General features: G+C 41.9%; 2 protein-coding genes across 3 annotated transcripts in view; one reads left to right on the top strand and one right to left on the bottom strand.

Moving 5' to 3' along the window:
* Positions 1-26,230, top strand: part of pnpla7b (patatin-like phospholipase domain containing 7b) — a 329,041-nt gene that overhangs the window by 112,673 nt on the left and 190,138 nt on the right. For both annotated transcript variants that reach the window (XM_059994311.1, XM_059994312.1), the window contains exons 16-19: positions 13,061-13,138; positions 14,854-15,059; positions 21,377-21,508; positions 25,733-25,856. In XM_059994311.1, the coding sequence (XP_059850294.1) occupies positions 13,061-13,138; positions 14,854-15,059; positions 21,377-21,508; positions 25,733-25,856 (540 nt within the window). The remainder of the gene's footprint in view (positions 1-13,060; positions 13,139-14,853; positions 15,060-21,376; positions 21,509-25,732; positions 25,857-26,230) is intronic.
* LOC132407584 (uncharacterized) lies at positions 7,485-12,066 on the bottom strand. Its single transcript, XM_059994313.1, has 2 exons — positions 11,833-12,066; positions 7,485-11,554 (listed from the first exon to the last, which is right to left on the bottom strand). The coding sequence occupies exon 2, from the start codon at positions 11,385-11,387 to the stop codon at positions 8,190-8,192; it is 3,198 nt and encodes a 1,065-aa protein (XP_059850296.1). The 5' UTR covers positions 11,388-11,554; positions 11,833-12,066; the 3' UTR covers positions 7,485-8,189.

The following is a 26,230-nucleotide window of genomic DNA, read 5'->3' as shown; positions in this document are numbered from 1 at the left end:
GAGGGAGGCTTAAAAGTGAGGCTGGGGATTTTGAATAAAGTTTTTTTCTTCGACTGCAGTTACCGACTCCGTGTCGTAATTTTAGCGCTGCATGTAGCACACTGCTACACATTGACCTTTGTTGAGGTGCAGCGTATTACTCCACATTTGCGCTTTACTCTTTGTTCGGCTCGACCTATTTGTGTGAACAGGCGTTCAGCGTCATGAACATCAACAAAGCCAGGCACAGATCCAAGTTAACTGACCAACACCTCAGATCCATCCTGAGAATCGCCACAACAAAACTAAATCCAGACTTTGATGCGCTGGCTAAAAAGGGAGACCAACAACACTGTTCCCACTGAAATTAAAGATGTTTCTTCATTGTGTTATGTAAAAAATGCATTTGAAAATATTTTTTCAATAAGCCTTACATGTTACATGTCATTTCTGTTAAGTGATGGACATGTAGTGCGCAGGTGCACATACGTTCTCAAAATAAAAAATGCGCTCCAGATCAAATAACGCGCTCCGCATACTGGCCCGCTGTCACTGTTCTGTCCTTGTGCTGGTCGTTGTTGAGTTTTGGCACAGGGGACAATTGAATAAGAAGGAGCAGGACAAGTAGACCTGCACCTCCTACCGTTTTTGAAATAAAGACAGTCAGGAGGGGAGTGATGATGATAATATCTTGAAGGATAACAGAATTTTCAGTGCTTTAAAATAATAACTGTTACTATTAAAAAAAGCTGTATTTTATTCATTTAATTTTCAGTGTTTTAAAAGTCATTTCAATAAATAGCTAAATACCATGGGACTTCAAAGACAGATATTTTATTGTAATGCATTTGTTCATTTTCAATTGAAATTAAAGCACATCTTTTCTACATATCCCATGATATTTTATTTTCTCTTATGAGGTGTATTACCAAAACACTCCGTCCATCTGCTCCTGGTCCGGCCCCCCTGTCAAATTTTAGAACCCTTTGTGGCCCACAAGTCAAAAAGTTTGCCCACCCCTGGTCTAATCTGCCTGTTCTTTTTTAACAAACCAGTGCCTAAGGAGAACATAGTAACCTGCCTCTATGAGTATTATCCAGTAGGCTCCAATTTGCCTACTGGCACAACAGGTCTACAGCAGATGCCATTTCATTGGCTCTTCACTCAACCTTGGAACATCTGGACAGCAAAGATGCATACATCAGGATACGCTTTATTGACTACAGCTTTGCCTTCAACTCTATTATCCTCTCAAAGCTAATCAATAAACTTCAAGACCTTGGCCTCAATACCTTCTTGTGCAATTAAATCCTTGTTTTCCTCCCTGCAGACCCCAGTCAGTTTGGATTGACAACAACATCTCCTCCACAATCTCCATCAGCGCATGGTTGTGTGCTTAGTCCCCTGCTGTACTCGCTTTATACTTAAGGCTGTGTGGCTAATCACAGCTCCAATGCTGATAGCAGTACCGTCGTTGGCTGAATCAGCACATAGAGGTTGAGTGGTGCCACAACAGCAACTTTTCACTCAGACCAAGGTGCTGATTATGGAAACCATCTTCATCAGGGGATCAGAGGTGGAGAGGCTCAACAACTTTAAATTCTTTGGTATTATCATTTCAGAGGATCTGTTCTGTGCCCAGCAAATAAGTGCAATAACAAAGAAAGCACGGCAATGCCTCTACTTCCTTAGAAATTTGTGAAGATTCAGCGTGATATCCAATACTTTGACAAGCTTCTATAGATGTGCAGTGGAGAGTACGTTGATTGAAACACCAATGCCCTTGAATGGAAAGTCCTACAAAAACTAGTGAATGTGGCTTCAGCTAACACGGGTAAAACCCTCCCCATCACTGAGCACATCTACTCTGAGTGCTGTCACCGGAAAACGGCATTCACCATCAAGGACCTCTACCACCCAGGTCATGCTCTGTTATCCCTGCTGCCATCAGGAAGAACATACAGGGGCCTTTGGGACATTTATTACCCCTCAAACATCAGGCTCTTGAGCCAGAGGGGATAACGTCACACAACTTACCGTGCTGTACTGTTCTATGTTCTAAACTTCACTTGCCCCATCACTGAGCTGTTCCCACAACCTGTGGACTCACTTCCAAGGACTTCATTTCATATTTTGGATATTTATTGGTTAATTATTATTATTATTATTATGCAGTTAGTTGTCCTTTGCGTATTGGTTGTGTGCCCATCCTGTTGGGTGAGGTCTTTCATCGATTCTGTTGTGTTTCTTGGATTTGTTCTTCTTGCCTTCAAGCGGGTGAATCTCAGGGTTGTATATGGTGACGTATATGTACTTTGATAATAAATTTACTTTGAACTTTGAACCTGCATTTGACCTCTTAAGCAACACATACAAAATGCTGATCAGGCAGCATCTATAGGAAGCAGTAAAGTGGATGTTCTGGGCCGAGACCCTTCGTCAGGACTAACTGAAAGGTAGTAAGAGATTTGAAAGTAGGAGGGGGAGGGGGAAATCTGAAATGATAGGAGAAGACAGGAGAGGGTGGGGTGAAGCTAAGAGTTGGAAAGGTGATTGAGAGGGGCAGAGAGAGAAAAAAAAGGAGGGGGGAAAGAATGAATGAATGAATGAATAAATAAATAAATAAGGGATGGGGTAAGAAGGGGAGGAGGGGCATTCCGTTAACTTCCGTTAATTAAATCCATTAACTTCCATTAATTAATTCTGTTAGCTAACCCTGTTAATGCCCCTCCTCCCCTTCTTACCCCATCCCTTATTTATTTCCCCCTTCCCCCCTTCTTTTTTTTCCTCTCTCTCTCCCCCTCTTACTTCTCTCTCTTTGCCTGTTCACCATCTCCCTCTGGTGCTCCCCTCTGCCTTTCTTTCTCCCCAGGCCTCCCGTCCCAAGATCCTTACCCTTCTCCAGCTCTGTATCCCTTTTGCAAATCACTTTTCCAGCTCTTAGCTTCACCCCTTTCCCTCCTGTCTTCTCCTATCATTTCGGATTTCCCCCTCCTCCTCCTAATTTCAAATCTCTTACTATCTTTTCTTTCAGTTAGTTCTGACGAAGGGTCTCAGCCCGAAACGTCAACTGTACTTCTTCCCATAGACGCTGCCTGGCCTGCTGCGTTCCATCAGCATTTCGTGTGTGTTGCTTGAATTTCCAGCATCTGCAGATTTCCTCGTGTTTGACCTCTTAATCTCATTAGTTTACCTAGTACTTTTTATTACAGGTTGACATTCCTTACCTAAAATGCTTGAGGCTGTTTCGGATTTTGCATCGATATGATGAGATACTTTGGGGATCGAACCCAAGTTTAAACACAAAATCCATGTACAATACATATACATCTTATGTACAGCTGGTTGGAAGCACATAGAGTGAACAGTCCACAGTCAGAGCACAGTCTGACGTCATGGAGCTGGGTCCTCCACAGACTGTTGAAGTTGAATGACCGCCTCCAACTGTGTTCCAGTGTTGTGATTAGCTCCATATTTACCATTGGTTTCAAACAGCTGCCCATTCCATTGGAGGGGTTTAATTTTATATAATATTTTAAATAATTTTCTGCATGAAACAATCACCTTCAATTTTCAGTTTATCACAATTGATCTTTGTTTCATAATCGGCATACTGTTAAGTGACATATGACGTTGACGGATTCACTCTTTCAATACATCATTGTGATCTTCATTTATCACTTTATACAGTGTTTTTCTATTTTTCATGAACTTCCGTTCATATGTGAGATCACTTCTCACTGTCTGTGGTGTGCAGAGACCTGCGTATTGCCTGGGAGCCTTGAGGAATTTTCCACTTGTGCCGTTGTGTCAGTGCTCAAAATAATTAGGATTTATGAGCTTTTTGGATTTTGGATAAAGGGGTACTCAACCTGTAAAAAGTTATATTAATTGTTTTGATTTCTTCACTAGCCATTGCTAATTAGTTTCCAACGGTTTCTCTAGTCAAATAGGAAATACTGTCAAGCTACTTGATAGTTGCTTAACATTCTTGCCATTTTATTATTGCCCATTTTTATTTCCTGTTTCATCTTTTAAGTAGCTAGTATTTAGATTTTATTTACAGAAGCTTTTGCTCTCTCTTTAAGCAGTTGAAAGCAAGCCAGTTAGGATTATGGAAACACAAATCTTTTGAACTTCTTGAACTAGAAGAGGTGAATGATTGACTTTCTAAATTTTCAGAGAAGAGGCCAAATTGTAAGACAGGCAGTGAATATTATTTGTAACACATTACAATTTGAAGTTAGTTTCATCAGTAGAGAAACAAGATTGGCCTTGAAAACAAGGATAATAATTTTAGAATTGGCTTCCCCTTTGAAAGGGCTTCAATGTAAATTAGTGAATACAGACTCTTGATCTACTGAGCAGAAGAATTTTGGCTGAAACTATTCTTTAGAATGGAAGACCATAAGACATAGGAGCAGAGTTAGGCCATTTGTTCCATTGACTCTGCACCACTATTCAATCATGACTGATGTAGTCTACAGATAGTCTGTACGTTTATTATTTCTACCAAAGTGCATGTCCAAACACTTCTCTACACTATTCTAATTGCCACGTCTTTGCTCATTCTCCTAATCTGTCCAAGTCCTTTTCTAAGCACTCTCCTTCCTCAATGCTGCCTGCCCCTGTTGTGTCAATTGCAAACTTGGCCACAAAGCTATCAATTGTGTCATCCAGATAATTGATATTATCTGAAAAGAGGCAGTCCCAAAACCAAACCCTGTGGAACACTGGCAGCCAACCAGAAAAAGCCCCCTTATCTTCTATTCATGCTATTTTTTGTAATACCATGGGCTCTTGTTTAATAGCCTCATGCGCCGCATATTGTCAAAGGGATTCTGAAAATTCAAGTAAATAACTTTCTCCATTGTCTATCCTGCCTGGTATTTTTTCAAAGAATTCCAACAGATTTCTCAGGCAATGTTTCCCCTTAAGAAAGCCATGTGGACTTTGGCCTATTTTATCAGGTGCCTCCAAGTATCCTGAAACCTCATCATTTAATAATGGACTCCAACATTTTACCAAACCACACATCAGGATAATGAGCCTATAATTTCCTGAATTTTGCCACCTACCTTTCTTAATGAATGGAACGACATTTGCAATTTTCCAGTCCTCCAGACCCACTCAAGAATCTGGTGATTCTCAGAAGTTCATGACTTATGGCACCGCAATCTCTTTAGCTACCTCTTTCAGAACTGTGGTGTGTAGTCCTTTCATTCAGGTGACTTTTCTACCTTCAGACTTTTCAGCTTCCAAAGCACTTTCTCCTTAGGAATAAGAACTACACTCACTTCTGCCCCCTTACAGTTTTGAATTTCTGGCAAACTGCTCGTGTCTTTCACAGTGAAGACTGACATAAAATACATACTGAAGTTATCTGACAATGGTTGTCCCCCATTGCACCCTCCTCTGCAACATTCTCCAGCAGTCTGATATCCACTCTACACTATTTTTTTAACTCTTTATATGTCTGAAAAAAACTTCTGGTATATTTTATATTATTATCAACCTTACCTTCACAGTTCATTTTCTCTTCCTAACTGCACTTTTAGTAGTCTGTTGGTGGTTTTGAAAAGCACCCCAATCCTCTAACTTACTCTTTAGTTTTCCCAGAAGATATTTTTAATACTCGTATGTTTTGCTGAGTACAGTAATTGTCTGACCTCATGCTGGTGCCCATTAAAACTTTGAATGCTCAATATTTTGAAGAGTTATGAGTGCCCTTTTGGGTGGGGTGTGAGGATTCCACTTTATACAGATAGTTAACTTTACTTGCATGTGGTTCAGGGAAGAATTTCTTGTCCATCCCTAAATGCTTTAGTGAAGCAAATGAACTGAGTAATTGAGCGACATGGTAGGGCATTTTGGGACTGTTGACTACAGCTATGGGGCTAGTGTCTAACACTCAGTAAGAACAGCAGATTACTAAATTGGATGGCTTTTAAGGCAACTTGGTAGCTTCATTATAACTATGGTTACTGTTGTTTTTTTAAAAAATTTTTCATGAATTTACTTCCCCCAATTGAAGGATGTTTAAAAATTGTGGATGGCTGGAAATCTGAAATGACATTGTCATTTTGATGAAGGATCATGGAACTGAAACGACTTTCTGTCTCCACAGATGCAGCATGAACTGTTGAGTAATTCCAGCTCTTTGTTTTCATGTTATCTATGAATTTAGGTCAGCCACCTGGCCTATTCTCTCAAACAGACCGTATTTCTGCTAAAGCACCCACCCATCTTCCATTTCTAACTTTTAGAACAAATAATACCAACATGTATATCTTGTTATATCCTGTCCTCCTTTCTCTCAAATCTGCTGTTGTCAACTTACTTAGAAAGTGGTCTTTGATCCTTCCATCTTGCAATCTTCATCCTCCTTGTGATCACATGGGTTTTCTCTGACTGCTTCGGTTTCCTCCCACAGTCCAAAGACGTACCATTTGGTAGGTTAATTGATCATTGTCTGTTGACCCATGATTAGGCTTGGTTTGAATTGGGGGGTTTCTGGGGTGGCATGTCTCAAAGGGCCTACTTTGTGCTGTACCCCTAAATAAAGAAATAGCTGGAATCTAAAGAAAAATAATGCTGAAATTACTCAGCAGATTAGTCACTGGCTGTGGAGAGAAGCAATTCCAATGAAAGATCATTACCCTGAAGCGTTAACTTTATTTTTCTCTCCACAAATACAGCCTACATATTATCACCACTTTCCATTTCTGCTCTGCAGCGTTTGTTGTATTTTGTTTCTAGATCTGTTAATTAGGATGACACCAGAGTCTAGTCAATTTGGCCTCATGTTCTTCAGCTTGCTAGTCTTTGGTTAAAAGAGTGCAGCCATTGATTATTCACTGACAGAACTGCCTAATCTATTTAATGTAGAGCTTGGCCCTGATTTTCAAATAATAACTTAAATGATCATTCATAGAACACCAAGAGTCTACAATACAAATCACTTTGCTTTCATTTTTCTTTAACTTTGCTGAATCCCCCACAGGGTTGTCATCTGACAGTTTAGCTTTTGTAAAACAGTACTGAGTATAATTTTTGGAATGTTTGAAAAGAAGATGAAAATAAATTGTTCTCTATTGAAAACCGTTAGTGGCGAGTCAAATATCATTTCTTAAGTTAACTTGTACTTTGCAAATTACTGTCAAGCTCTGCATGAAATGCTTTATGTAGCCATGTTAGTTGACAGTGGCTGGAAAATGGCACATTTTGAACCTGTCAGCTAAACAGTACACGTTGAGGCCTTGTCAGCTTGCTACTGCTGCAGTTCCTATTTTTGTTATCATTTGCTATTGCTACCTCCCTGTGTTGTTTAGCTGCAAATTTTGATTTATAGAAGGCAGCTTTGTCTTTCCCAAATCTTTAAAAGACTATCTAATTGGTTTCTTTCCTTTGATCTTTTCAATGCTATTGTCACGTTCTCCTTCGGGTGTAACGAAACGCCGAATTTAACGTCCGGATAAACCACAGTTAATAAGAACCAGATCGCAGTAAGATTAACCATTTACTGTTCACTCTTCACATTAACATATGGTGAAAACTGTTGATAAAACAATACAAGATTGATACAGTATTTGTTCCTTCCTTAATATCACATTTCAAGTGTAAATACTTGCAAAGGTGACTATAACTACATTACACTAAGGTGCAGTATACAGGGAGAGTTTACCTGCTCCATTGACTACTTTAAATACACTTCCATGCAAACTATCCGCGACTCTTTAACTAACGAAAGCATAAACATTACCTACCGACGTTACCTCTAACAGGATCACTATTAACATCTTAGTTCAATATATCGATTATCTATTAACTTACAGCGTTGCTCTCACTGTGATTTCTCATGCCTGCAAAACTGCTTGTGCTCAGGTGAGCCTCGTGGAAAGCCCCCACCCTCGCGCTAATTTCAAACCGGTGTTTTCCCACAAGACGCGGCGAAACCGGATGTGACGTCATCGCATGCCGATATATTTTACATGCAATGAATACACTTTAAACACTTCTAATTCTAACTAGAAAATACTATTGAATGAATTACTAAGCGAAAATATTATAAACTAAATAACTGTCGTAAAGACAGCACACTCCCCGCTTGACCTTCGTAAGGTCACAATGAGCAGAGTACAAAACTTAGTCTCTTAATCAGTCATTGGGTAGAAGTAGAATAACTTCTGTAACTGGCCCTTGGTAAATTTTCACATCGCCTTGGTCGGTATCTTCAATTCGATCTTCCTGACATGTCCATCCTCGCTAGGGAATGTAGCAGTGATTCTGGCAGTTGGCCAGCTGTTGCGAGCGACTTGCTTGTCCCTGAGCAGGACTAAGTCTTCAACTTGAAGATTCCTGCGGGGTTCTGTCCACTTTTGTCTCTGTTGCAACAAAGGTAGATATTTTTGTCTCCAGCGGGACCAGAACTGATTTGCCAGAGCCTGGACTTGTCTCCATTGCTTTGTGTACAAATCCTTGTCTGAGAAGTCTCCTGGTGGAGGAGGTGCTCCTGCCTTCTGCGTAAGGAGCGTTGATGGCGAAAGTATAAAGGGGTTTTCTGGGTCAGAAGACACAGGTAGGAATGATTGTGCGTTTATAATGGCTGTGACCTCTGCCATTAGGGTGCACAGTACCTCGTGGGCCAATCGGGTGCGTTGCTGTATCTCAGGTTTCCTTTTCCAGGTTTTCCGTAAGGACGTGAACCGTTTGACTGCCTGCTCTTTGTTATCTGGTGAGCGCTGGCGTGGTTCTCTGATTGGCAATGGGGCAACCCCATTATTTGCTTCATCTCTGAAGACCTTGGTGTCTTTGGTTTTTAAAGAAATGGTATCTTGAGCTGATTGTGCAAGTTTGTTGTCATACTTCGTTAGAGCGAAGACTGACTGGCCCAGCGACTCGTCGCTTGCCTCGCGCTTGTTAACGCCTTGTTGTGCTTCCTTGATGCACGGGACACTCGGGCAGGGTCGAAAGATTGAATGGCGGCCACTCTCTAGCACATTGGTCTTGAGTGTGTTAACCATCGGTTTGTGTACGTCACCGAGACACACCTCTCCTATCACCACCCAGCCCAGATCCAGACGTTGCGCGAAGGGGGCGTTGAGTGGTCCATTGATCTGCTGCCTAACCTTGTGTACCTGGATAACATCTCTTCCTAATAGCAGGAGTATTTCCGCTTTCGGATCCAGTTCTGGGATGTGTTTGGCGATGTGGTGGAGATGCGGCTGGTGTAGCACCGCACTTGGTGTCGGGATCCCAGCGCGGTTATTCATGATTTCATTGCACTCTAAGAGCGGAGGGAGACAGATGACGACTTTACCATCCAGGGACTCGATCTGGATGCCTTCTGCCTTCCTTCCTTGGGTTTTCATGTTGCCTGAGCAAGTTTTGAGGTAGTATGGGAACCGCTCACTCTCAATGTTGAACAATTTAAAGAACTCTGGACTGACTAGTGAACGATTGCTCTGATCGTCCAGAATCACATAGGCTTTGATGGCCTTGTCTTTGGCTCCTTTAGGGTACACCTTAGTGAGGCAGATCTTGGAACAAGAACGACTTGACTGAGCTTGACCGCAAACTTCTGTACAGTTCGTGCTGACAGCTATTGACCTAGAGTGAGCCTCTCCCTCCCCGCCGTCCTGTTGTGGGGGTGAAGGAGCGCTCTCGGTTTGTGGTGACAGGTCGGGATGCATGGCCTCGACGTGATCTGGGCTGCCACATTCCGGACACTTCACGGCGATCGTACACTCTCTGGCGAGGTGAGAGGTTGAGGAACAGCATCTAAAACATATTCTTTTCTCCTTGAGAAGAGCCGTCCTCTCTTCAAGGGGTTTTTCCCTAAACATTCTGCATGCTTTCAGGGGGTGAGGTTTGTTATGCAATGGACAATACTTGCCAGGGTCGTTGTTAGTCGTAAGGGCTTCGGTCTTGAGCACTGACACGGGTTTATCAATGTTGAAAACATTCGAAACGGATCTGCCTGGCTTGGTGTAAATCGAACTGCTTCCTGGACCTACAAGGCTAGGGTCGTTTCGCCTCTTCGCCTCCTTGCACACAAACCTAGTGAGGAGCTCAAAGGGAGGAAATCGACCATCGTGGTCTTCCTTGTACTCTGAGGCAACAGTCAGCCACTTGTCCTGCAGCCCAAATGGAAGTTTGTCCACAATTGGTCTAATCCCGGATGGAGTATCTAGGAATACTAGACCAGCTGAATAGCCATCTTCTTTGGCGCCTTGGATCTCCATGAGTAAATCTCCGAATTCTCTTAACTTAAAGTGATCTTTGGCTGACACCTTAGGAAAGTTTTCCAGACGTCGATATAGCGCCCTTTCAATAATGTCGGGGGACCCATATCTCTCCCAAAGTCTCTCCCACGCTTCGCTTAAGGCTAGCTCAGGTTTGTTGATGTACACTGAACGCATGCGTCTCACCTGGTCGCGTGATTCTTTCCCCAGCCATTTCGCCATAAGGTCCAACCTTTGGGTTGCACTGAGCTGGACCCCGTCAATCACGTTGGTGAATGTGGAGAGCCAAGCACGGTAATTTTCGGGTTTATCGTCAAACTGGTACAGTCCCGAAGTGACGAGATCCCGTCGTGCTAAATACTGCAGCGTGGGATCGGCTGCAAGCGGCATGTGGGCTGGAGAAGTGCGTTGGCGCCCATATGACTGAGAACGCACGTTTCTCATGGAATTTGCCGTCCTGGATTCAACCTCCGCGTCTCTTCGCATCGAACTTTGTAACTTTGGTGTCAAAGTATATCGGTTGTCAGCTCTTTCATTCTTGACTTCATCGCGGGGCCGCGAGGGTAAATTCTCTTCCTCGTAGCTGGGGAAGTTATCGAATAGGTATGGAGAGGGGAGACGAGCCTGCCTGTCTGCTTGATATTGTACATAGTCGCTCGTGCGTTCCAGTCTGGTCCTTTCCAAAGCAGAGCTTGTTTCGGTCAGATCACGCGACCCTTCAGCTTCTTCTATGTACTCTGCTTCCACCCTGGCAGCTTCTCCTTCTCCTTCTAGCTGCAGCACATGCAACTCTGTCGATATTTTTGTCATTTCCAACTGGGTTTCGGCTTCTCTGGCGGCCTGTTCTTTCTGGATTTCGGCTTCTCTGGCGGCCTTTTCTTTCTGGATTTCAGCTTCTCTGGTGGCCAGTTTCATTTTCAAAACTGCCTCTTGTTTGGCGTAATGCAGTCGCACCTTGGCGGCTTCTGCCTTGGCTCTTGCCTGTGTGGACTTACTTGATGTCGTTCTACTGCCCTTGTCGCTGGGCGCCATCGACTTGATCCCGGATCGAGCTGACATTGCAGCACTTGGAACACCTGATAACGCCCGGGTGGGCTTACTTGATGTCGGTTTACTGCCCTTGTCGCTGGGCGGCGTCGACTTGATGCTGGATTGAGCTGACATTGCAGCACTTGAAACACCTGATAATGCCGCTTTTTCACTGTCACGTTCTCCTTCGGGTGTAACGAAACGCCGAATTTAACGTCCGGATAAACCACAGTTAATAAGAACCAGATCGCAGTAAGATTAACCATTTACTGTTCACTCTTCACATTAACATATGGTGAAAACTGTTGATAAAACAATACAAGATTGATACAGTATTTGTTCCTTCCTTAATATCACATTTCAAGTGTAAATACTTGCAAAGGTGACTATAACTACATTACACTAAGGTGCAGTATACAGGGAGAGTTTACCTGCTCCATTGACTACTTTAAATACACTTCCATGCAAACTATCCGCGACTCTTTAACTAACGAAAGCATAAACATTACCTACCGACGTTACCTCTAACAGGATCACTATTAACATCTTAGTTCAATATATCGATTATCTATTAACTTACAGCGTTGCTCTCACTGTGATTTCTCATGCCTGCAAAACTGCTTGTGCTCAGGTGAGCCTCGTGGAAAGCCCCCACCCTCGCGCTAATTTCAAACCGGTGTTTTCCCACAAGACGCGGCGAAACCGGATGTGACGTCATCGCATGCCGATATATTTTACATGCAATGAATACACTTTAAACACTTCTAATTCTAACTAGAAAATACTATTGAATGAATTACTAAGCGAAAATATTATAAACTAAATAACTGTCGTAAAGACAGCACAGCTATAATCAAATCTGCTTTCACACTTGCAACGAGTACATTCATTATCATCCTTATTCACTGGATATCTCCTGCCTCCCTCTGCCACAGATTCTTGCACTGAGTATTTTAAATCAATGCGCTTGATTGCCAGAAATGCATTTTCCTAACTTCAGCAGAACACTTCCTGATTTTGAAAAAGTCCTTCAAATCTCCCCATATCTTTGTCCCCGCATTTCTTCACATGCCTGAAGTCTTTTCACTCTGTTGTTGTTCTAGAAGATCTCCTGTGGAACCTCCTAAAGACATGACATTTTTAAAAAAGTTAACTTAAATAATTCACAACCCATGTTTTGTGTATGTTTACTCCTCTAAGTTTTGTAAGGTATGACATTAATAAAGCTGTGCATCCTCTGTGTCTGTGCCCCCCTCCCCTCAAAGATTAGTTTATATACATCACTGAACCATTTAATTTAGATTGTTTCTCAACAGAATGAATCACTGTGTACTTCATGTATGCCTGCCTTTTCAAAACCAAGTACTCGCGACTTGCTGCTTATAATGTTTCAGGAATATGAGATGCCTGTTCTGAGCTGCCAGTGACCACACATATCTAATCCAAACCATCATCTCTGCCCTGATTGTACTTTTCTTCTTGTTTCTACTTCCTAACCAGAAATAGAAATGGCTTTTAAATGTTTGTCCTGGTTGCATCAGCCCAGTTCTTTTGCATGCCCTGTGTAAAATTAATGGAAATGCAGATGGAATTTGGGCCAAATATCACACATTTGGAAGTTACATTAAGAACCACATTCAGAAGCTGAGTGCACAATAGGTAGCATTAGTTTGAGAAGGATTGAATCACATGTTCTTTTGACAGTGTGACAGAGGAGATTTTGAAATTGGAACAGTAGGAAGCTAAGGTTAAGCAAAGTATCAGCAGAAACGGATCATTGATATCTACGTTCTTATTCTCTTCCCCAGGATCCATCACTGCTGGATGGCAGAGTGGTTCTTCAGCAAATTAAAGCTGGAACAGTTGTGGCCAGGCAAGGTGACCAGGTAAGAACAGGACATCGAGTACAGTTATAGGAAAAAGTTTGTGAGCCCTTTGCAATTACCTGTTTTACTGCATTAATTACTCATAAAATGTAGTCTGATCTTCACCTAAGTCACCATAATAGACAAACACAATCTGCCTAAACTAATAACACATAAAACAATTATACTACTTCACGTCAATACTGAGTACACCATTTAAACAATCACAGTGTAAGTTCAAGGAAGTATGTGAACCTTTGGGGTAATGCCTTCTACAAAAGCTGTTTGGAGTCAGATGTTCAAATCAATGAATGATGAAGGAGGTAATGGCAAAAGACCTGCAGAAATCCCTAGAGCTTGCTAAAGTCTCTGTTCATGTGTCTACTATAAGAAAAACACTGAACAAGAATTGTATTCATGGAAGGACACCACAGAGGAAACCACTGCTCTCCAAAAAAAAACATTGCTGCACATTTCAAGTTTTCAAAAGACCACCTGGATGATCCACACTACTTTTGGGACAATGTTCTGTGGACAGATGAGACAAAAGTTGAACTTTGGAGGAAAAGGGCACACTAACACCAAAACCTAATCCCAACTGTGAAGCAAGGTGGAAGGAGCATCATAGTTTTGGGCTGCTTTGCTGCCTCAGGGCCATGACAGCTTGCAGTTGTTGAGGGAACAATGAATTCAAAATTATATCAAGACATTTTACAGGAGAATGTCAGGGTAGTGGTCTGTCACTTGAAGCTTAATAGAAGTTGGATAATGCAGCAAGATAAGTGATCCAAAACACAAGAGGAAATCAACATCAGAATGGTTTAAAAAGAAGAAAATTCCATGTTTTGGAATGGCCAAGTCAGAGTTCAGACCGTAATTCATTTGAAAATAACCTGAAGGGACCTGTTTATGCAAGGTATCCTAGAAATATTGATGAACTGAAACAGTTTTGTATGGAGAAATGGTCTAAAATTCATCCTCACCATCGTGCATGCTCACATCCTGAAAATTTAAGGTAAATAAATAATATTGTGAAGACTATTGTTTTATTTTTAACTTTGTGGAAAAGAAGCAAGCCTTGGTTTCCTCCTGGAGCAGGGATCCACAGTTTGATGTGTACAGACCACTCAGTTAATGGTAAGGCACATTGGCATAAAGAAGGTTGGTCCCGTCCTAGAGGATCAGATTTTGTCTTCCCTGCTGCAAGTTGACATCTTTCCCTCTTGCCAAAGTCATTGTATAAATGTTTGAAATTGTCCATGTTCCGAAAGATTCACTGATACTGTAAAAACTCATCTGTGATCTCCTGGCCTCTCCTCACCTGTCCTGATCCGTAGTAAATTTTGCATTCAAAAAACTCCTATATGCTACATGTCCAATTAAGATGCTATGTTAGGCTTTGAGTTTCAACTTCAAGGTTACACTGCTGGACTTGTTTCCTGTTTATTCCACCTTGTACAATCTGTTTAAAACATTATCAGGTTGGTAATTTATCGATAATTTAAAAGTACTTTTCCAGCAATTCTGGTAAAAGTGGCCTCCTATGTTGTAATGGGAATGAATGCAAATGGTCTGATGTTGCATCTCTCGACTATCCTAGTAGCTTTCATTTGAAGCAGATTGCTGATTTCCCGTAGATTGTGGTGTAATGGAAGAAAGGGAAATTGATATTTTTTCAAAAGAGTAGTGCATTGTCTAGGCAATGAATTTACCAACAATGCTTGTTTCCTCCTTAGGATGTCAGCATTCATTTTGTGGTCTCGGGGATGTTGCACGTTTATCAGCGAATGATTGACAGGGAAGAGGAGAATTGCCTGTTTGTTGCTCATCCTGGAGAGATTGTGGGGCAGCTGGCTGTGCTAACTGGAGAGCCACTTATCTTCAGCATTAAGGCTCAAAGGGACTGCACCTTCCTGTGTATCTCCAAATGCCACTTCTATGAGTAAGTCAATTAGCCCTCGACTTTGTTCTTACTGTCTTGCAAGGGAAAGTGAAGTCTTTGTTGAATTGCTTTTATTTAGTTTAATTGTTCTTGAGGTTTTGCAAGATCAAACCTTGAAAGTGGAATCTCAGAGGTTAAATTTGCTTCTTTTATAAGCACTTGAACTGTTCCAATGATACTGCAATTTGGGCAAACAGATTTAGAGGCAAATCCCATAATAAAAATGCCAACCATGTTGAAGTGAAGAGGGTTCTGCAATACCATAAGCGAGTATTAGTGTGAAATGTTTACCTGGGCAGTTTCTAATGTAAATTGAGGGTGGGGAGGGGGAAGAGGAATGCATTTCACAACATATAAAAGGGCATTACATGTGACTGTAGAATTGGGACCAAGATTATCTATGTAAATTGTTCCATGGTTAGGCTAGGATTAAATCACAGGATTGCGAGGCTGGAAGGGCCTATTCCGCACTGTATCTCAATCAATAAATGATAAATGAAATGTAACACATTACTTGTTACCATAGTTCTTTCCTAAATGGACAATCAAAGACAGTGCCCCCTAGTGTTAGAGGGAAGGTTGCTGGTGACTGCCATGTACAGAAGTCAGAACATTAGCTACTACAATGTGGATCCTCACTGAGAAATAGCTTCTCATCCTCATAGGTAGCTCCTCAGGGTTCAGGAAGACTTGCTCCCACTCCATCTCTGTTGCCTTGTGTAGACTGAAGATTCATAGAAACATAGAAAACCTACAGCACAATACGGGTCCTGCGGTCCACAGTGCTGTGCCGAACATGTACGTACTTTAGAAATTACCTAGGGTTACCCTTAGCCCTCTATTTTTCTAAGCGCCATGTACCTATCCAGGAGTCTCTTAAAAGACCCTATCGTATCCACCTCCACTGCCGACAGCCCATTCCACGCACTCACCACTTTCTGCGTTAAAGAAAAACAACTTACCCTGACATTTCCTATGTACCTACTTCCAAGCAGCTTAAAACTGTGCCTTTTGTGTTTGCCTTTTCAGCCCTGGGAAAAAGCCTCTGACTATCCACACAATCAATGCCTATCATCGTCTTATACACCTCAATCAGGTCACCTCTCATCCTCTGCTGCTCCAAGGAGAAAAGGCCGAGTTCACTCAACCTATTCTCATAAGGCATGCTCCCCACTCCAGGCAACATCCTTGGAAATCTCCTCTGCACCCTTCCTGTAGTTTCTACATCTTTCCTGTAGTGAGGCGACCAGAACTGAGCACAGTACTCCAAGTGGGGTCTGACCAGGGTCCTATATAGCTGTAACATTACCTTTCGGTTCCTAAACTCAATCCTACAGTTGATGAAGTCCAGTGCGCTGTATGCCTTCTTAACCATAGAGTCAACTTGCGCAGCAGCTTTGAGTGTCGTATGAACCTGGACCCCAAGATCCCTCTGATCCTCCACATTGCCAAGAGTCTTACTATCTATACATTACTAAAATTCTCATTCTGTTTGTCAGTTTATATGTGCCCTCAAATTAGTCCAAATGGTACATTAAAGCAGCACTTTTTTTTGACTAAATAGATTTAAAATGCACTAACTTACAGAATGCATGCAAAGCTTGGGGTCATATTCTTATAAAATTGCTCACTCGTCAACAGGCCTCGCTTTCCACACCCGATTCCAGCTTTCATGGAAACCACGATGCGACACCATGACGCATGCACACGGCTAGCCTCAGCAGTGCTTCATGATGCTCACAGCAGCGACACCAACCGCAGCAAAAGGGCAGGGCAGCTCAATTTCGAGCAGTCACATTCTGCTAATCACCTTCAGCATGTGCAGGATTGGGACAGATCAAACTGCCACCCATCAATAAGATAATAAAATCTTATTGTAATGAAATACTTTGAAACACCCATCAAAACCCTTTACTGCAGTCAAAGGACAGCGGTGACGATTTCACGCCCATTTAGGAGAGCGCCAACCACATCATCAAGAATAATCAGCTTTGGTGTTACTGCTTTGTATCTTCTATCCAGCATTCACAGAAGGAGCCCCTATTGAATAATGAGCAAAGAGAATTATATGAATATGTATGTGACTGCTTGGGAAGGAATCTATCTTCAATGATTTTCAGGAGGAACGGGCAACACATTTATCATCGACTTGATCCTCGCTAAAGTTAGGGGAGATGGAGGTGTTGCTATTGCTGTAGCATCATCCGGTATTGCAGCAACATTGATGCCTGGTGGTAGAACAGCACATTCAAGATACCCCTCAAAGTCAATGAAGGTGCCCTTTGTAACATCAATAAAAACATCAAAACTGCAAATTTACTCTAAAATATGAGGCTTATTGTCTGGGATGAGTGCCCCATAATTAGGAGGGAAAGCTTTGAAGCCATGGACCAGACTCTTCGTGATGTATGCAGCAAGACGGAGGCCTTTGGGGGGATTTTAACCATTTGCTGTGGCGATTTCTGTCAGCTTCTAGCAGTTGTGAAACGAGGGAATTATGCTAATGTGGAGAATTCATGCATAAAAAATCCTACTTATGGAGAAGTTTCATCAAGTTTCAATTGAAGAGAAACATGTGATTGAGTGTGGAAGAAGGACGATATTCTGAGTTCTTATTGGATGTTGGAGAAGATAAGATTGAGAAAAATGAAAACGATGAAATTGAATTACCTGAAGATATGATTCTGCCAGCAAAAACTATGGAAGAATGTATTGATTTCATCTACCCAACATTCGACAATCCTGCAGAACTGTTCTCGAGGAATTCTGTTCTTGGTTCCTCCAAGTGAAGGAGCTAACGTCACTCATTTTCCAACGGAATTCCTTGATCCGGTCGAACTCTCTGGATTGCCACCACATAAACTGGAATTGAAGAGGGGATCTCCCATCATTTCAATGAGGAACTTTGATCCACCAAAGCTTTGCAATGGAACTCAAATGATGGTGGAAGAACTGCACGGCAATCTCTTCGTAGCAAAGATAAACATTGGTGTGTTCAAAAATGACATTGTCATGATCCCAAGAATTAGTCTCAGTCTATCAGAAGGGGAAGATGTCCCTCTTCAGCGGAGCCAGTTCCCAATACAGTCATGCTTTGCTATGACCCTACATAAGGGCAAGGCCAAACCATGGAGAATGTGTTGATTTATCTGGAGAAACCGGTATTCCAGCTGTATGTGGCTTTAAGCTGGGGAAAAAGAAATGAAAATGTTAGAGTATTCTTGAAGGGTGGCAGATCAACCAGAAGTGTTGTCATCAAAAGTGTCCTTGGTTAAACGAGGAGGAGCTAGATTTGTCTTGCTATGCATCTTTCTTCTTTAATAAACTGAGTTTTTCTTCTTTAATTTCCAAAGCAAAGCACTAACAATGGCATTCAGGGTAATTTAATGTTTATTCTGGTCTCATCAGACTGCACTACCTTTCTCTCAAAGAGTGCCCCAACAGGTCACCTGGTTGTCTTGTTTATACTATATTCTGCCATCATATTTGACCTGCCAAAATGAACCACCTCACACTTACCTGGGTTGAACTCCGTCTGCCACTTCTCAGCTCAGTTTTGCATCCCATCAATGTCCCACTGTAACCTCTGACCTCCATGCAGAACTTGACCTGTCTATAACCACTCTTTGCCTTTTGTGGGCTAGCCAATTCTGGATCCAGTAAGCAAAGTCCCCTTGGATCCCATGCCTCCTTACTTCCTCAATAAGCCTTGCATGGGGTACCATATCAAATGCCTTGTTGAAGTCTACTGCTTCTGCTCTACCTTCATCAACGTGTTTAGTCAGACTGTGCCCCAAGGGGGATCGGAAGTACTTGCTCGGGAAGATGCATTATTATGTAAGTTGTGAGCTCATTCCCATTCTTATGCAAGACTTGCTTGTGACTTCCATTTGCTCACTTAGTAGATGTCAAAGTGTTTGGTGCCTTCTCGGTGCTGCTGTCCTTTATTGAGTGACCACAGGCCGGGGACTGGGGTGGATGTTAGGTTTTTTTCAAGGAATCTTTAAGAATGACTTTGAAGTGTTTTGTCTGGCCTTTAGGAAGACAGTTGCTTTTACAGAGCTTGGAGTGCTTGCTCTGGAAACCTGGTGTTAGACATATGGACTACCCACCAGCTGGTTGAGTGTAATTCAAGTTTTGATGCCAAAAATGTCTTTCAGGAGAGAGCATGGACATTGGTTTCTTAACATTTGAATGGCTTTGGAGGATTTTGCAAAGATCATGTTTTATGTTGACCATGACTCCAAAGTAAACAGGGCTTTTTGGTGTTCACAGATATTCATTTCTTCCCATCATCAAGCAGTATGTCATGAATCATTTCAAAGAGATTGTTCTCTTTGCAATTCCTTGGACTGTTAGTTTCCACTCCTTTTTATAGTGCTTCTGGATGTAAGCACAGGAGCTGCCACACATCTTCTTTTTGCTTCCTTCTTCTATCCAGGGACTGAGTCAGTCTATCAGGTGAAGCAGTGATTCATTTGCACTTCATACAATCTAGTGTGCTGCATTTGGTGTCCAAGCACAGATGGAGTGACAACTTTACAAAGCACCTGAACCTGACATTTTAACTCGCCATTTTATTTCCACTCTCACCTTCTGTCTGGCTTTCTACACTATTATAACAAAGACCAGTGCCAGCTGGAGCAACAACACCTCAACTTCTAGAGTAGTGGTCGCCAACCCGTCGATCAAGATCAACTGGTCAATCTTTGAGACTTTCCCAGTAAATCCCGAAAAAAAAAGAAGTAAAATAAATACACAAATACTGTTGAGAGATTGTTTCCGGGTTGTGGGGTTTTAGTTCCATTCTTTCTGCCCAGTGTGCATGCGTGTAGCTCCCCCGCCACGCACTCCACAGTGTACTTCAGTTGTCCCCAACCACCGGGCCGCGAGGAACCGATATGAGTCAGCTGCACCTTTCCTCATTCCCTGTCACGGCCACTGTTGAACACACGTGAGGTCATTACCCAAGCGAGGTCATCAGTCGCCTAAATTCAGTGATACCCTCGCGCCAGGGATCACTGGTTGGCCTCTGGTAACTGGCCAGCTGGAAGTGCCGCTGGTCCTTCCTGGCCTGGAGTGTGGACAGATGGGCGCCACCTCTGAACTTGTTTAGCACGCGGAAAGTTCGTGGGGAACCCGGTGCTAAAATATTGGCAGATGACCTAATTCGGGCTCAGGGTTTTGTAAGTAGCAGAGCAACTACCTCACTGCAATATACTGAAAGTCATCCCTCGAGCCAAACTTTTGTCGGTCGATAGATCCTACAAGGACGGGGCGGGCACGTGCCCTGTCACACTCCTCCTCGCTTGGTCGGTTGCTCTCTCCAGACTGCGACCACCGCAGCCCTGGTACAGGAACAGCCGCACCTGGCCAAGGCGTCTGGCACCGGGCGGGCGGGAAGCTGAACTTCAGGCCCGGAGGCTGTCTAATGAGGCAACGAAGCCCTCAAAACTGCTTCGGTACCCTGAGTCCAAGCACCCTGCATTTAAAGACAAACCCGTTGAGTTTTATCAGCGGAAAAAACGTGAGCAAGCAGGACAGCAGCTAAGTGCCGAGAGCCACGAAAACTAAATTGTGGAATAGACTGGACATAAGGAACCTGCTTCGAGTATCGCTGTATTCCGGTCGTGATTAACATCCCCCTGTCGGCCGGTCTGCAGGAATATTGTTGATATTAAACCGGTCCGCGGTGCAAAAAAGGGTGATGACCCTTGGTGTTTATACATTATTTCTACTTCCAGATTGTGGTGTTTTACTTCCGGCCTTTTCTGCCCCGGTGCAGATGCGTGTAACTAATTGATTTGGGGTCGATCTTGCATTTCACTAAGGCCGAGGTAGGGGATCTTGGGCTTAAAAAGGTTGGTGACCTCTATTCTAGAGGGTATGTTGCAGCTTCAAATACCTTGCTCTTTTTTTTTATCAGAATTGGACATTTCTCTGTCATTATTTTGGCTCTGTTTCCATCTGTAAGTGGGCATACAATTAGTGACATACTACACAAAGAAGCATAATTTGCTGTTTAACCGCCAAATTAAATAATTTGCTCTCATGCTATTGTAAACATTCCTTTCTACACCACTCTTTCCCAGTTTTGATGAAGTGTCTTCAGATGGAAATACAAGCTGTTTCTTTTTCCATAGCTGCTGCCTGATCTGGAAATTGCCAAATTTTCTGTTTATATGACCCTATTATTTACTTAATACAGTTCACCGGTTGATTGGAGATGACATTGTCCTGTGCTAATGCATATATCTGGATTTGATTGAGGTTATGGAAGTTGAACATGCACTAAATTGTTTATTTTTTTTTAAAAGAATAATGAGGGAGAAACCCAATGTGGTATTACCTGTGGCTCATACTGTGGTGCGGAGGATGTCTCCATTTGTGAGACAGATCGACTTTGCTTTGGACTGGATGGCAGTGGAAGCTGGGAGAGCTGTGTACAGGTAAGAAGATAAACAGACAGCAACAGAATTTGGCCAATTGGCCCACTGACTCTGCTCTGCCATTTGATTATGGCTGATTTATATTATCTCTCAACCTCACTCACCGGCCTTCTCCCCTTAACCATTGATGCTCTTACTAATTAAGAACTTATCAACCTCTGCTTTAAATATACCCGAATGACTTGGCCTCCATAGCTGCGGCAATGAATTTCACATATTCACCACCCTTTGGCTAAAGAAATCTCTCCTCATCTCTGTTCTAAAGGTATTTCCTCCTTTTTGCGACTATGACCTCTGGTCCGAGACGTCCCACTTTTGAAAGTACCCTCTCCATGTTCTCTCTGTTTAGCCCATTCAATATTCGGCAGGTTTCATTGCGATTTCCCCCTTTGTTCTTCCAAGGTCCAGTGAGTACAGGCCCAGAGCCATCAAATGCCTTTTCGTTCCTGGGATCATTCTTGTGAACCCTTTCCAATGGCATCACATCCTTTCTTAGATACTGGGGCCCAAAACTGTTCGCAGTGCTCCAAATGTGGTCTGATACCTTCTAAAGCCTCAGCACTAAGTCCTTGCATTTATATTCTAGTTCTCTAGAAATGAATGCTAACTTTGCATCTGTCTTCCTTACGACCAATTCAACCTGCATGTTAATTTTTAGGATAAGGATGAAGCCACACACAAATTATCGAATTGAACTCAACATTACAGCCTACGAATTAATTCTTCCTCCGTATAATATTATGTCATCTCATTTACGGTAAAGTCAGTAGATGGTTCAGTTGGGCTTTTGGCACACCTGGTTAATGACTGAAGCTGTAGCTTGAGAACTTGTGCTCTTTAATGTACACTTAATGCAGCACTACAGCATCTTTTATGACATCAAGCTGACCCAAATCAAATTCGGCGGTGGGGTGTGGGGAGTGGTGGGTATGGAGGCCTAACTGATACTTTGCTGTGTATCTCTGTTTATTTTAATATAATCTGGATTTGCTATTCAATACCAATAATCAAATATAGCTGTCACAATGCTCATTAATCTTTTCAGCAGGATGTAGCCCTACATTCAGAAATGTAGTTGATAACATTGGATCCTGGTGATATTGATGATACGAAAGTTCTTCGGAAGTTATGAATGAGGCATAAAGCTTGTTGGTTATGGCTGTTTATTAGGTGTTAGAAGAGTTAAGAATGAATAAAGAAAAGGAGAAAGTACAAAGAAGTCATGGTTGTCTTATACTCTCTCTGGAGATAAAGCATGTTCCATTGATGAGATGGAACCAGAAAAAGCTAGCTTCAAGTGCTGTGACACCTGCTGCAGACAAACTAAAATCCTTGAAAATACAGTATCTATTACTAGAGAATTCACTGAACAATTACACACATATACAATAGGTGTCTATATAAAAATACAAGCAAGTATAGGAACAGATAAATTATGAGAAAAATAACAATTTTGCACTCTAATCCAATAATATTGAAGGTAGTAATAGACTTATGAGAGCAAAGGCTGTTAAAGTAAGAAGGAAATGCTGGATGAAATACGACATGAAGAAATATGAGAGATTTGTTTTGCTGTGAAGAAAGTGGAGAATCCATATAAACCTGAAGGGATAATTTGATAGAAATTCAGGAAGAAAAATCTTAGGGAGTTTACATATGAATGTTTGAAAGTCTTCAAGCAAATTGAAAATTCTTTAAAGGCATAAAGATGGGATCCTTGTCTTCACAAATGAAGAGATTCAAAGCCAAAGAGTTTCTACAAACCATCTTGAAATTCTGGTTGAGTCCCATCTGGTGCCTTGTGTCCAGTTCTGGGTGTCGCGTTTCAGCAAGAGTGGCCTTCAAAGATTCAAAAATTTCAAAGTAGATTTATTATCGAAGTATTTATAAATTCTGCAACCTTGAGATCTGTCTGCTTACAAGCAGCCACAAAGCAAGAAACCTGAAAGAACCCAATTATAAAAAACAAAGACCAACATCCAATGTGCAACAAAAGAGGAAAAAAATGCACAATCATGCAATCAATAGAAGCAAGCAATAGCATTCTGACTCGAATTGAATTCATAGACCCAAATCCCCAGAGCAGCTGGAATAGGCCCAATGCCTCGGTCTCAAGTTCATTATATAGCGGGGCAAGCTGTTGCGGAGAGGGGTGAACTTCACGGGAGTGTGAGCGAAATCAGCCTGGCCCTTGCCTCTGGTCCTGGCACCCTGCCTCTCCCGTCTATCAGGTCTGGCGTGTAAATGATCCAAACACTGGGTCATGCCCTGCCGGGAAATATGCTAAAATTATACCATGTTTGAAAAATTGGAACTTAAACAGGTGTTATTCCACTTACAGCAAAGTGGGTTAGAGGGATGTATCAAAATTTAAAGTTATGGTGAAAGTGACCCCTTTGTCAAAAGCAGTGATTACCAGACGGCTTGGATGTTTGGTAAAAGAGCCCAAGGTGCTGTAAGTGAAGGGTTTGTACATCTACTGTAAGTGTTAAGATCGAGAATGGATTTCTTAAAAGGGAGGTGGAAGCATTTAAAAATGTGTTTAAAAGGTGAGCTGCTTAATTTCTTATTAGACTAGTGAGAAGAGATGTGAGGGTGAGACTAACTGGATAGCTCTTTTAAAATATGTCACTATTGGAATGGGATAACAGTATATCTTTGCTGCTTTCTGTTGTTTTATTTTCAATGGGTACCTAATCATTTTAATACAAAATAAGGAATTTGTCAGTAACTTTGCTGGTGTGTTAGAGAAAGCAATGCTTGATTCCATTGTGTTATGGGATCAGAGTATAGTACTAGTATAAAGTGATATTTTTCTCTGTTAGAGTTCAGAGCAAGTGTAAAGATGGGATCTTAATGTACCTGTATTTGCAAATTCATCTATTGGAGAAAGTATCAGGGCCTCTGCTTCATATAATTTGTGAAACGGCTACATATGAAAAGAAAAGGAGGGAGAGATGTTTGTAGTACTTTCTGTGACTTCAAACTGACTCAAGTCACATTGCAGCCAGTTTAGAGTAACATACACACATGGTGGAATGGGGGGAAAAAAGAGTAGGGGGTGCAAACTTGCCTAAATTTAGAGAAATCACATTCATGCTATCAGGTTGGAGACTATCCAGATGGAATATGAGGTTTTGTTCCTCCAACCTGAGTTTGGCCTCATTGTGGCAGTACAGCTGACCACGGACAGACATGTCAGAATGGGAATGGGAAGTCAAAATGAAATGGGTTGCCTCCAGTAGAAGATCTGCAGATGCTGGATATCCAAGCTACACACACAAAATGCTGGAGTAGTAGTAACTTAGAAGGCCAAGCAGCATCTATGGGGGAAAAAAAGTACAGTTGGCATTTCGGGCTGAAACTCTTTGGCAGGATTGGCGGAAGTAGATCCTGGTGTGCTGGACAGGGTGAGGGTGCTTGACTCATTCTCTGTCATCTCACCTATGTAAACAAGGCCACTTTGGGAGCACCAAATTTGCAGTTAATTTAAGTACGCTTTCTGTTACAGTGTAAAGAAAACCTGCACTGTATTAGCAATATGATAATGACCAGATAGACTCTCTGAATTTGTCTGGTGGATAAATAATGGCTGGAATGCTGCTTTGAAATAGTTCACTGTTCTTATTTACCGTCACCTGAGAGGACAGATTAAATCTTGGTCTAGTATCTCATCCCAAAAATGAACGTCTGTCAATGTATATTTTTCCTCAACTGCACAATGAAGTATCAGTCTCAATTATGTACCCAAGGCTCTGGAAAGGGACTTGTTCTCATATACTTTATTATCTCAAAGGCGAATTATGTCACCAAGTCTGGACAAACATTGGAGGATCACTACGATAGATCAGTCACCATCAAAATTGATAGAAACTAATTTTGTGATGTGTTAAAAAGAACTGCTAGCATGATCACACTAGAGGAAGTGCAGATGATGACATCTGAACCCTACTGATATGTTTACCAATAGGGTTGGCTGGAGCTTGTAACTTGTATTTTGAATGAAAAAAAAAACAATTTCCCCATCTAAAACTCATTTCAGATTTTGACGTCAGACAATTTTAATAAGCAGATATAAAAACATTACTGTATACAACACAATTGATGGTATTCTCAGGATTGCTTATTAATAATTACTTAATAAATGGCAGTAATGGTCGTCGGTACATTAAATAGCTGATTCTCCGGAAAACTTTAATGACATTGTCTCCGGTTCATTCACAGGCAAGGGGACAGATCAGATTGCACATATATTGTATTAAATGGCCGACTTCGATCAGTTATCATGAGGGATGACAAGAAGAAAGAGCTGGCAGGAGAATATGGACGTGGTGACCTCATTGGAGTGGTTTGTAGTAAAACACTATACTTATTATATATGTAGAATGCTCTAACAACCTGCTAACCTTATAGCTCACCTAAATGTAGCAATTAATCAGAAATGGTGCTTATAATTTTGAGGTTAATAAACTATGCATAATTGTACATAAGTCCATAAATGACAATTGCAGTGCTGAAGATTTGACAGGTGTACCACTTGGCTTGTACACTTGGGTCAGATCGCAAGCCAAAATCATGAATGTCATCTTCTCTTACGATATGTTAATCTTATTCTGGTTTTCTGTACTGTTGGCCACACTGTTCTCTATCTTTCCTCTTTGAACTCTTGGGTTGGTCCCTTGCGTATTATAGGTGCTGTCGGACTCGAGAGTTTGGGGTGCC

This window comes from Hypanus sabinus, chromosome 18 (genome assembly GCF_030144855.1).
Source record: "Hypanus sabinus isolate sHypSab1 chromosome 18, sHypSab1.hap1, whole genome shotgun sequence".
In the NCBI taxonomy this organism is placed as follows: Eukaryota; Metazoa; Chordata; class Chondrichthyes; order Myliobatiformes; family Dasyatidae; genus Hypanus; species Hypanus sabinus.
Note: the sequence above shows the minus strand (reverse complement) of the source record. Positions and strands in the feature narration are given on the sequence as shown.